At 46.6% G+C, this 12,703-nt stretch overlaps 1 protein-coding gene across 3 annotated transcripts in view; it reads left to right on the top strand.

The window, feature by feature from the left end:
- The window catches only part of NUP188 (nucleoporin 188), a 47,446-nt gene extending 38,309 nt beyond the window's left edge, over positions 1–9,137 (top strand). For all 3 annotated transcript variants that reach the window (XM_073314221.1, XM_073314222.1, XM_073314224.1), the window contains 10 exons: positions 1,206–1,406; positions 2,155–2,247; positions 2,475–2,633; positions 3,403–3,540; positions 4,066–4,140; positions 4,926–5,135; positions 6,566–6,697; positions 6,885–6,955; positions 7,400–7,529; positions 8,285–9,137. In XM_073314221.1, the coding sequence (XP_073170322.1) occupies positions 1,206–1,406; positions 2,155–2,247; positions 2,475–2,633; positions 3,403–3,540; positions 4,066–4,140; positions 4,926–5,135; positions 6,566–6,697; positions 6,885–6,955; positions 7,400–7,529; positions 8,285–8,455 (1,380 nt within the window). In that variant the 3' untranslated portion in view covers positions 8,456–9,137. The remainder of the gene's footprint in view (positions 1–1,205; positions 1,407–2,154; positions 2,248–2,474; positions 2,634–3,402; positions 3,541–4,065; positions 4,141–4,925; positions 5,136–6,565; positions 6,698–6,884; positions 6,956–7,399; positions 7,530–8,284) is intronic.
- Positions 9,138–12,703: the final 3,566 nt, after the last annotated feature.

A 12,703-nucleotide genomic window follows, 5' to 3' on the forward strand; every position in this document is an offset into this window, starting at 1 on the left:
CTTTCTGGTGGTGGAGCCCCTGTGATTATGTCCAGACATAGGGGACAGGTTATTGAGACGTGTGTCTCTTGCTATACAACAAGTTCTGGGAAGGTGCTCTTCAGAAGTCTGCTCCTTCTTGTGTGCAAGCCTGTTCAAACTTTAATACGAGGTTCCTGAAAACACACGGAGCCTGTTCTTAGCAGGCGTCTCTTCCAAAGTATTTAGTTAACACCCTCTGATTTCTCTACGGGAGTGTCTAAAAATATTCCCTACCATTTGTCTGCTGACAGTGTACATGGCTGGCTTGTTTCTCTATAATGCAAGTCAAAGACCTTGCCTCCAGCCCCTTGCATCTCCTATACATCAAACAGGTCAGTTACTAGTGGCAATATATGTACCTACTGGGATAACAACCCCAGGAGAGCAAGTCTGGAAGTCTGATTGTATCCATCTGTCCGTCCTGCACACTGAATGTACATTTGCCAAGTAGCAGATAGGTCTGAACTGCCCTATAGACTACAGTAAGTGGGATACCAAGGAGGATTGTGGTCTCTTTGTTGGAGCTGGGGACTTGGGGTACCTGGGTACCATCTCTGCTATTGACAAGCTCTGTAACCTTGGCTGAGTTACTTAACCACTCTGTAAAATTAATCTTATGTTTACTACCTCCCAGGGCATTGAGACTATTAATACTTAAAATTTGCTTTGAAATGATCATGAAAGGTTTTATAAGAGCAATGTGGTGGTGGTCATACAAACAGTTAGGATACTCTCACCTCAAAGGGGGAAGGGTGAACCCTTGAAATGGTGGGCTCAAATGTGCGAAAGTCTTCAGTGGCCTCTGTGTAAGTTTCATACCTCACTCCTTTGTGACCCATTACCTCTAAAGAGACTGTGGGTTGGTCCTGACTGCAAAGGACTATTGTAGCTGTGAGTCTGGTGGTGTCAGGTCTCCCCTGAGTACATTACTGCAGGAAATGGATTGTTACTGTTTCTCGCCCAGATCTGCTTTAAGGAACTTTGCTACTATGCAGCCCCGTAAGTGTGCACGGTGCCACACCCAGTGTTTACTGATGCCATAATTCATGTATGTGAGAACAGTTACAACTTAGATCCCATCTACCCATTTGTTTTTGGACAGTCTTTTAATGTCTGTCTTTCCTCCCTATCCCCTGCTCTGGGATCTGTCATGTCCCATTCTCCCTCCTTCCCTGTTGCTGCAGGTGTGTGTTCTAGGGCTGCATCTGGCAAAGGAACTCTGTGAAGTAGATGAAGATGGAGATTACTGGCTGCAGGTTACTAGGAAGGTCCCTATGCTGCCAACGATCTTCACTGCCCTAGAGATCAGCCTGAGAGTTAAACAAAATCTTCACTTCACAGAAGCCTCGTTGCATCTACTGCTGACCTTAGCCAGGACGCAACAGGTGAGAGAGAGACACAAATGAGAGCTTCTTGCTGGATTGTTGGCTCTATATTTAAAATGCAGTTCATCTCACTGCACTGTTTGTCAGCAGCAGCGCAGTGCATTATGCCTCACACTCTACAGCTGAGCAGTGCATTATGCCTTACGGGTGCCATTAAAGCCCTGCCAAGGGGGAGGAGTTAGTTGTAGGTCTTGTACAAAGAGCTGCTTTGTATTTCCTTTCCTTGTTCTTCTGGATAATGGAATGTCTGTGCTGGACGAACAGAACCAATCCTGCCCTAGTGTAAACCTATAATTCAAAGCAAGTGCTTTCCCTGCAAACACCCCCCTCCCATCCAAATGTAGCCAGTACAACTAAGACAGCACTAAAATGCAGGAATCTGCTCTCCCTGTAGCCATAATATAAAGCAATACTTGTTTATTGAAACCTCAGCACTGTACAGGGGGAAGAGTATATAAGGTTCCTTTCTTACAGGAGCTTTCAGTCAAAGACAGAGGGGACACACAGGGTACCAGGAGATGAGGAGGTGTGTTCACCACACAGTCACGTTGGGGGAGGGAGATGTTGTTTTTCATTTTAATGAAAGAAAAGTGGCACTGTCTGGGGTGATGGAATTCAGGTTTCTGGGCTGCAGGGAAGTGTCTGAAAGAGAAGGGTAGATGTGTAGAAAACAGAAGTGCTAGGGGCATCTCCCTGGGCTGAGAGAAAATGGTGGTACCTTTGACAGCAACTTTTCTGTGTTGTGCAGGGTGCAGCAGCTGTGGCTAGTGCTGGTGTCACACAGAGCATCTGTTTGTCCCTCTTGAGCGCATACCAGCTCAGCACGAATGGAACAATTCAGGTGAGTGCTGCTTCCTCTTAATGTGGATTTGAAACTCATTGGGAAAGCTGTGGCCTGCTCACCCTCTACTGGCTCTGTACTGTAGAGCCGTCATGGGAATAGAAGAGGCAAGCACTGTCACGTGGCCCTGGAGAACTTTGATGCCATTGTGAGGAGTGTGGGGTGTATCTGAGGGAGCAGAAAAACAAATAAACTCTGTGTCTTGTTGTTGTGGTTGGTCTGTTCAGACACCTGCTTCATCTCGGAAGTCTCTTGACGCCCCATCCTGGCCTGGGGTCTATCGTCTCTCCATATCATTGATGGAGCGCCTTCTTAAGACACTAAGGTACAACTTCCTGACAGAGGCACTGGACTTTGTGGGTGTCCATCAGGAGAGGATTCTTCAGGTATGTCCACCCCTTCCCCCGTAATACCTCAGTTGTCATGTATGTAACAGTAGCAGCCAGAACGTGCTAGACACAGAAGACACAGTCCCTGCCTCAAATAGCTTACATTCTTCAAAAAATAGGTGAAGAGTTGGGGAAAGGGATACACAAGCAAAGGGGTCAGGCAGGTGATGGATACATGTCTTGGTAGCTGTTAGATCCTGGGTTGTTAGCACTCATTCATCGCTCTTACTCTTGGGGGTCATAATATTGCTACAGCTGTTTCATGCACTCACTCAACGCAATAACAATTGTGGGTGCTGGGTGAGAGCCTAAAGTCTGTAACCATCTGGCTGGAAAAGGAGAACTGAAAACTGTTCTTAGAGGTGACCTTGCTCGGACTCCATCCGTTAATGAAAATACTGCGGTCAAGGTCCAGTGTCCACTTAGGTGGGTAGCTTGAATATCGAATACTTAAATCCCTGTAACAGCTGAATTTTGTCAGGGCAAATTTGCTGAAAAGCCCTGTTCCTAGGTAGGTGCTGAATTGTCCCTGTGTTAGCAAACTTCTTCGATAAAGAGTTCTCTTGTTTTGGGGCAGGAGCACCTGCTGACTGAAACTGGCTAACTTGTAAACCTCAATGCGTTCAGAATGTCACTGCTGTCCATATTGGAGCTGGTAATTCTGATGCTGATTTCTCCTTGTGTGTATTCAGCTCTTCCTTCTAAGTAGGTGATAAGTATTTTTGTGCTCTGTCCATCATGGTCTGGATCATTTCTCTCTCTCCAGTGCCTGAATGCAGTACGGACAGTGCAGAGCCTGGCCTGTCTGGAAGAAGCTGACCACACTGTTGGCTTCATTCTTCAGCTCTCCAACTTTATGAAAGAGTGGCATTTCCACCTTCCACAGCTCTTGAGGGACATACAGGTAGGATCCAGAGCATTCCCCTGCGTGCTACATTTTCCCACACACTGCCCAGCACAGCAGGACAGAGAATGCGGCTAAGAGAGAGAGCTTGTAGATAGTTCTTTCACTGAAGCTGTTTTAATGAGGATCATAACAGGACATTAAAGGAAGGCAGCTCTTTATCATGAAGAGTTTCTGGACCTTACAGTCACATAGCGAGGTACAATTAGTTGAGGGGGAGAAATTGACTGGGACTTGGAGGTGACAACTTTTGGAGGATTGACTGTCTTAGTGCATTTGGGTTGGAACCTCAGGGTCAAGATAATTAAGGAAAACACTGGTAAAATCTGACAACACGGCTGTTGCCCGTTCTCTGGGATGAAAGGTTCTATTCAGACTGGATTTTTAAATTGTTAGGGTATAATAGTATAATTTAGTCTTGTGAGGGGACTCAATAATGGAGAATTTGGAGCTTGTTTAGGTTGCAGCTGTGGAGAGTGTCAGCTATGGATGGATCAACTCCTCCCCACCCCCCTCTTGTTTCAGGTGAACTTGTGTTACCTCTGCCAGGCTTGTACCTCCCTCCTGCATAGCCGCAAAATGCTTCAGCACTACCTGCAGGTGAGGATGGGGGTCCCTGGAAAACTGAAGGGGGGAGTTCTGGCCCTGGGTCCCTCACCCCAACCAAGCAAAAGATCAGTCAATATCCAGTCACTGTTTCCAGTGACAACTGCTGACCATGACCAGCCCAGGAGCCAAGGTTTAGTTAATTATACCCCTCCACAACCAAAACCTACAAAGAACAGCTCTGAAATAGGGGACGTTTTGTGGGCCAGTCATATTAAGCAGAATGTATCTGACGAAGAAACCGTAGCCACTGCCTGAACTCTTATTAGCTAGTTCCGAACTACCAGCTGTGCAGGGTGGAAGCTGTGTCCCAGCGGTTATTGTACAACCCTGCCTCCTAAGAATGGGGAGACAGCAAGGACTTCATGTCCTTGGGTTGATTTAAAGTGGTAGTGAAATACGGCTCCTGCTCTTGTGTTATCCCTAGATGGAGTTTGGGTGCGAAGGTGATGCACTTCAGGCACCACTTGTGTTGGGGTTAAGGTTTTTTCTGTGAACATTTTGATTAGAAAAGCCCTTTCCAGAATGTGGTCACTGAACACATCTGCACACTGTACCCTTGCAATAAAGACAAGGCTGCTCCTTATGATGCAAGCTAAGCATAGACCTCAGGCTTCTAGTAGGTTGCCAGCATGGCCCTTAGCTGGGCAAAGCGTGAGTATCTTGCTTTAGGGATTCCTGTTACTGGTAACTTGTTTTTCTGGAAAGCTTAGTCTTAAACTGCAAGGGATTGCCTCTGTATGTGTGTGTGTGTCTTCATTTGATTTCCTTCTCCACAGACAAAAAATGGCGACTCCCTCCCATCAGCTGTGACACCTCGAGTGCAACGCACCCCCCAGACCTCCTCCAAGCATCCAAGCCCTGAGTCAGAGGCAGCCGAGCAGAAGGCATTGCGTACAGTGCAGTATAGCCTCTTGAAAATCCTCAGCAAATCTCTAGCTGCCCTACGCCACTTCACCCCCGATGTCTGCCAGATCCTCCTTGATCAGGTACAGGAATAGGAGAGTGATTTCTGTGGGGGAGGGAGTTTGAAGCACCCTAACTGATATTGTGGGTCTCAAGGGAGCCACAAGCCTGTCCCATTCATACAGGGGACTAATCCCTCCCCCTAAAACACACAGGAGTCCCTACATGCACCCCAGACCACCTAAACTGAATTGCAAGGTACACCCCTAGATCTTAGGCAACCAGAATGAGCATTTTATTGCTATTCATCAATGTCTGTGTGTTGATTCCATCTCAGGCGGTGAAATAGGACCTTTGCACCTCTATTTACCACATGAGTCTTTTGATTCTAAAGAGCCTAGTAGCCAGATAGCTGTTTGGCATGGAGAAAAACTCATGTGCTATGCAGATGATATGATAGTGTTCCCTCCTCAGACACTTGACTTGTCTCAGTGTGCAGGATAAACTGGAGGTTGAGACTCTCTCTTCTTATTGCCCCTCTAACACCCTTTTCACCCCTAATACCTTAAGCAGGGTTAGTGGCCACACCCAGACCTTTAGCACTCACATTAATGCAAACAAAATGGTAGCCCCAGCTGTCACGTCTGTGTCTGCCTGCTGTTCTTTGAAAGGTGGAGCCCAAAGCAGGAAGTCAGGGTCCACGAACCCTAAGGAATCAGACACAGACCAGTCTGAAAGGAAGTCCTGTCTGCGCTCTCCTATTGAGAGGTGGAGGTGCAGATATTTTCATAGCTTTCACTGGGATTGTTTAGCACAACTGTGGGTGTGAGAGAGAGACACCCACACACATCCCACCCAATTTACCAGAGCAGACTAATGCTCCAGCTAGTCTTACATCCTACTCTGGCAGTTACACATGCCTCACACTTCACGAAAAGGCATTCTCCAAACATCCACTTTGCTAGCCGAGTATGGATCCATACTAACGCAGCGTAATCTAGAGGGTAGAGCACTGGACTGGGACCCAGGAGATCTGGGTTCTGTTCCTGATTCTGCCTCCCATTTATTGAGTGACTTTGGGCAAGTCACTTCCCTTTGTGCCTCTGGCCATGTCTACGATGCAGCGGAGGTCAATTTAGTGGGTCTAGTGAAGACCTGCTAAATCGACTGCAGAGCGCTTTCCTGTCGACTTCAGTACTCCACCGGAAAGAGAAGATTAAGGTAAGTCGACGGGAGATCATCTCCCATCGACGCAGCACAGTGTAGACACCATAGTAAGTCAACCTAAGCTACGTCGACTCCAGGTACGTTATTCACGTAACTTAGGTCGACTTACTGTGTTAGTGTAGACAAGGCTTCTTTTTCCAGCTGTGAACTGGAGATGATGATGAGACTGACCCTGCTTTGTAAAGTCCTTTTAAGATCTATAGATGAAAAGTGCTGTGTAGGAGCTAGGTGGTGTTACAATGCATTCCTGCCTTTTGGATTCACTCCTATCTCCTCTTCCCTCCAGTCACTGGACCTGGCTGAGTACAACCTTCTCTTTGTTCTGAGTTTTACAACACCTGCCTTCGATTCAGATGTTGCTCCCTCCTTTGGGACCCTTCTGGCCACTGTCAACGTGGCCCTTAACATGCTGGGAGAGGTAGGAGTCCACGTTCTCCCAATTCAGGCTGTGAAAGCTGAAGGGGCTGAGAAGAGGCAGAGCAGTTGTGCTATTTTCTGTGCTCTGTTCAGCTGCTGTTTTGAGGAGGAGTGGGGGCTGACCCAGGTAGCTCTCCTCCCCTTCTGCATCTCCAGGCTCTAATATAACTTTTCTCTTCCCCCTCCAGCTGGATAAGAAGAAAGAGCCCTTCACTCAAGCTGCAGGGCTGAATACACAAGAGGAGACTAAAACTCTTAAGTAAGTCTCTGGGTTCCTTTACTTCCCTATGGCTGAGGAGCAGAGGCCCAGTGCTCTTCGCCTGACCCAGAGCGTAAGCTGTAGGTATAAGTGTAGCTTCTGTCCGCCTTCTTCCAATTCCATGTGAAGCAGTTCAGCTTTCCCCCTCCTCCCCCCGAACACATAACCCGAAAAGCAGGCAGGGCTCTTGGGAGGCTGATATCCAAGATCATCCCATACTAATTCAGCTGTTGGTGGGCACAGGAGAAGAGGTGGTGGTTACTTGGTACCCAGTCCACTGTAGCCTAACTTACCTGTGCTTTAGGGTGACTTTTCTATTGCTCCAGCATGTAACCAGTTAGCAGACAGTAGCTCATGGGTATGTCTGTGCTGGAGGACAATATTCTTGCTGTAGTGCAACTGCACTGTCTTGCTCCTGCTAATTCGTGGTGTTTCCTTGCACAGGACTTTGCTCATGTTTACAATGGAAAACTGTTTCTACCTGCTCATCTCCCAGGCTGTTCGGTATTTGAGGGACCCAGCGGTGCATCCACGAGACAAGCAGCGGATGAAGCAGGAACTCAGCTCTGAGCTGGTAAGCATTGTGGAGCTGGTTTCCTGCCTTTGATGCCTTGTGCTACATCCCTCTTTCTCCTTTTAGCTCGTGCAGACTTGTCTGTTGTGGTGCCCAAAGGCCATCCCTTCTCAGCGATAGTCTGGCCAGTCTAATGGATGTGCACAGAATCCCATTAGATCTAGTGCTTGCAATTAAAATATTCAGACCTTTCTCCCGTGGCTGTCAAGGCCATGTAAGTATCCTCCTGTGTGTAAGGCTCAGTGATACTTTGGAGGATAAATACACGGAGCTGCATAGAATCTGCAGAAGAACAGATGAGACTAAAACCCAGAACTGGATAACAAACTCTGTTCCTGGATTTGCAACATCATAGAACACTCTTTGAGCAGGGGCAAGCTGGTTAAATATGCCAGTTTTCCCAGGCTTTAAGGGGTAATGTTGACTTGCCTCACAAATATCAAGAGGCTTAAATCATGGTGTATAAAGCACGTTGCGAGCCTCAAATTGGAGGCACAGTGAAAATGGGACAGGGATTTATGATGTGCTTCTGCAGTGCCTACTTCTATCTTGGTTTGCCCCTTTGGCTGTGAATGATGCAGTGAAAATGCAGTATCGGCAGAGGACCATTAGTTCTTGACTGGTCAATGGCAGCCAGTTCCTGTCTCCAGTAGAGTGCCTCAAGACCTCCCGCTTCGGGTCACAAAGTCAGGTGGCACAGTCTCCCAGGATTCCTGTCCTGGGGAAGCTAACTCATTGTGCACTTCTCATTTCAGAGTACGCTGCTCTCAAGCCTGTCTCGTTACTTTCGCCGGGGCGGCCCCTCTTCTCCAGCCAGTGGGGTTCTTCCCTCCCCCCAGGGAAAGTCTGCCTCCAAGCTTGGCCCTGAGGGGCAGGAGCCTTTGATTCAGCTGGTACAAGCCTTTGTCAGACATGTGCAGAGATAGGTTGTGTGCTATTTCAGGATTGCACTGGAACTATTCATTCCCACAACAGAAGGCATCATGCTCTGTTGGGCTCATAACTGAGTTGTAACATCTGCTGGGGAGATAGATCTTGTTGAATGCTTGCACCTGAGCAGGCAAGTGATCATAAGAAGGTCCAAGAATGTTGCCCTGTTCGAAGAACTGCTGCGTCCATGCATGCTCCTTGCCTGCTGCTCCGCGTGCTAGAGTGATCTGGCTGGGTTTAAGTATTGACCAGTCAAAACCTTTATTTTTATAGCTTATACACAGCAGTCGGGTGGGGGAGAGGAGGCAGGTTTTTAAATATTTTCCTTTGGGCATTAACTCTGCTCTTAGTACAAGGTGCAGTCTTCCTCTCCCCATCAGTACGAGTCTGATGAGGCACAGGGTCGTGAGAAGCCAGCAATTTAGAGACCAGCTTTCTATTGCTATTTTTGTATCAAAGGGGTGCCAGGCACTGCTGCTGGGTTGGCAGAGCAAGGTAAAATGGCGTACGTGTGCACCCATCCCCCTCCTGCTGTTGATTTGCGTGATATGTACATTTCTGAAGACTAGAAGGCAGCCTCCTCCAAAAGGTTTTTAAGTAAAAATTCCATAGCTCGGGTCTTGCATTTTTTGTAACTGTGCCCTATTTATACTGATATTAAAACATTTATAAACAACAGTTGGACTTGAGGGGCTTTGTCTGGGGCACAGCAGCAGCTTCCCTGCAGTAGACTAGTGCTGTCTGTTGACTTAAGACTCTCAATGGTGTATGCAGTGTAGTTGTAGGTGTGTCAGTCTCAGGATAGCAGAGTGGCTCAGTGGCTGAGGTAATATCTTCATGGGACAATTTCCAAGCTTGCCTCTTTCACCAACAGAGATGTGAAGAGCAGCTGTGTAAGCTTGCCTCTCACCCACAAGTTGGTGACATAAAAGTGATTACCTCACTCACCTACACTTTCACAAGGCAGTTCAGATACCTGTCGTATAAGTGCTAACTGATACCAGCACTGCACGCTGGGTTAAGTTAAGAAGTAGAGGAAAAAGCCTTGTGGGTGAAGCTACTAATGTGTGTTTTTCATCATATCGCTCCTTAATTTAACCCCAGGCCCCTGCAGAAAGGTGGGGGATGTTTACTACAAGTGAGCAGGAATTAGCACCTTTTAAAAGACAACTTCTCCCTACAACTGCATTGAGGTAGTAGGGACAGGAAACTGCTCCTCCTTCAGCTCTGTGTACGCTGCTGTCAGGAAATGTGATTGCAGCATGTGTACACGTACCCCAGTAGCTTGAGTAACAGCAGTGAAGCTACAGCAGCATGGACTAGTCCTGGCCATCTAGAACCCTGGCTAACTCAGGTCGGTCTAGACAGTCCTGCAATTACAGCTTCTAGTTGCAGTGTTGACCAATGTTCTGGTCACTGTTAAGGGGGAAACCCAATAAAAATGGTTAAATTTTATCCCATTAATAAATCTTAGGTCAGGATTGGTTCTGTGCTTAATATACCACTATTGTCCTAACATATTTGCAGCCATGAATGGTGTAGCTTATAGCTAAGGCTATGTTTGTGTCTAGGTACTTTTAAAAGTCATGGATAGGTCACTGGCAGGAAACAAAAATTCACAGCCTAGGGCCTGTCCATGACTTGTACTGTATACCTGACTAAATCTTGGGTTTGGGGTGGGGCAGTGTATTGCCCAGGACCCCCTTGGGTACTGAGGAGGAAGTAGGGGACATAGTGGCCCAAGACCCCCACTGCTGGGGGGGGGGGGGGGGCAGTAGTGGCCTGAGATTGCCAGAGCCAGCTGCACTGCCCCTCTCAAAGTCATGGAAGTCCCAATCTGTGACAGACTTGGGACCTTACTTATAGCTGGACTAAGTTAGTGACAATCATTCCAGGCATTTTACTGCTGCCATCATCTCACCCTGAGTTTACCAAGATCTTTTTTACTGCCTTAGCAGAGGTGTGAAGGTAATAACTCACAAAAGGGAAGTGCTATGGCCAGTAAGATGGGAAGATCAGACTAGGTGAGTGGTCCTGCAACATACAGACTAAGGCCTACTCTTATTTAGAAGACACTAGTGCTTGACAGCAGGTACAGCTGAATAGGAAGAGTTAGCACTAACAAATTCACAAGAGGAGCTAGCAATAGAAACATGCCTAGTGCATAGAGATTCAACTCAAAAGGGGCAAGCTTGGTGATTAGTTATACAGCTGTCAGTATTTCCCTAGTCAGCAAGATCAGCCTCTGCTTGCTTCTCCCCTTTTCCACAGTAGATGACAGCTGGCTCATGCTTTTAGTCCACCTGACAGTCAGTTTACAGTAGAGAGCACACTTTGTGGTTAGTGACTTTCACCTGTTGAGTTAAGCATTAATTTTCTACACAGAGTGGTGCCTGAGGAGTTTATAGCATTGTTAGAAAGGAACAAGAGGAGCTGTTTTAAACAGTTAATAGACAAATGAAGTTGAACATTCATTTTAGCCTGTGTCAGTGAAATAGCTGTAATGAGGGCTGGTACTAGACAGAGTAGTTTGCTACTGGGAATGGTATTTAGAGGTAGGTTCTTGTGAAGTTACTTTAAATAGGATGGTGTCTTGGCCCCTCAGTTGCAGTATGCTTAGTCTGAATCATTCAGAAGAGCAATGAAGGGTGACAAAGTTTGAGGGTGTCAAGTTAAGAAAATAGGGGAATGATATGAAGGCTTAGGAAGCCATATAGCAGGTTAGATTGCAACAGTCCACTACAAAAAGTTAATCCTTCAACTAATATTGAAAACTGAACAGTGAATGTATGAAGTAGACAGGGGGAAATAAACCTGTATTACTTATTAACCTTAGTTTTGCCAGGTTGGCAGTAGTGTGCACCTGCTCTAAAGCTGAGAGCTGAAACATTAAAGCAGGGGCACTAGAGCCCTCTCTTGTGTGTGGCCACCTCCCCCCCCCCCCCAAAAAAAAACAAACCACACCTTGATTCTGAATTACAGCCATAAAGCCCCCAGGAGTGGTCCTGGGCATCACTCTAAACAGCCAGCATGTATCACATGAAGCTTTGAGGATTAACTGGTTCAGTTTCTCTGAAAGCAACTTAACTTTAAAAAGAAAAAAGGAGTACTTGTGGCACCTTAGAGACTAACCAATTTGAGCGTGAGCTTTCGTGAGCTACAGCTCACTTGAAGTGAGCTGTAGCTCACAAAAGCTCACGCTCAAATAAATTGGTTAGTCTCTAAGGTGCCACAAGTACTCTTTTCTTTTTGCAAATACAGACTAACACAGCTGTTACTCTGAAACCTTTTAACTTTAAGGCACACAAACTTATGCTCTGTGTATGCCTGTTAGAGGCAGTATTTTTCCTACACAGCAGCACAGCTGTTAACTGGATTGAGGTTTGCTTAGTCACTTTCACATCTAATCAAAGAACTAGGGCTCCACTGGCAAGGAGGAAGAGTCCTTGAAGCTGTTCAGAGGAAAAAGATCAAATATTTGTTCTTAGCATTCAGCCAGTGCTTTCCATGAAGCTGCAGCTTTTGACTTACCTGGGTCAGGAGCCAGTACCTGTTGGGGGAAGCTCTTGCCACCATTAGGAGATATTCTAAAGGCAATACAGCCTACAAGCCACATCATGGCTTTAAGTCTGGCTTACTGTTGAGGAACAGCCCAGGATGGGAAGTTAGCATGGTGGTCATAGGGATCATTAAAGGCTAAGAAGAGCTTGGGTTGGATTGGCCACTTGATTTTTGTATTTGTTAAATGCAAGACAGACACCAAACACTTGAGTAAGGAAGCCAAGTGAACAAATAAAGGTATTCTTGGAACTTCCCCAATGTGGGGAAGGGATAATTTTAGGATAAGTCAGCAATAAACAGAGCTTATAGTGGCAGTAAAGGAATAGTCAAGCCCAGAACAGCAACACTGGAAATGTTACCAGACCAGAGTGTGGCTGTATTCTTTATAAACCACACCTGTGGTCTGGGCTAGGGAAACATGGCTTAGATAGCCCCTGTTACTTGTTAATTCAAGTTAGCCTGCCTAGTTCACTTCTATACCAGGATCTGCTAGAAGGGGAGGGGTAGACTGTGCCTTCCCCAAACCCCACACAGAGCAGAGTACAGAACTGAATGCTATTAAGGACATAGCCTACTCCCACAAGCAGACACATTAAACAGTACTAGCACAGCTGGAAAGCTTCACACTGAACTTTAGTTTAAGCTAATAGGGTGGGAGATAAAAAAGGAGAAGTGCCATAGAG

Source organism: Lepidochelys kempii, chromosome 16 (genome assembly GCF_965140265.1).
Source record: "Lepidochelys kempii isolate rLepKem1 chromosome 16, rLepKem1.hap2, whole genome shotgun sequence".
In the NCBI taxonomy this organism is placed as follows: domain Eukaryota; kingdom Metazoa; phylum Chordata; order Testudines; family Cheloniidae; genus Lepidochelys; species Lepidochelys kempii.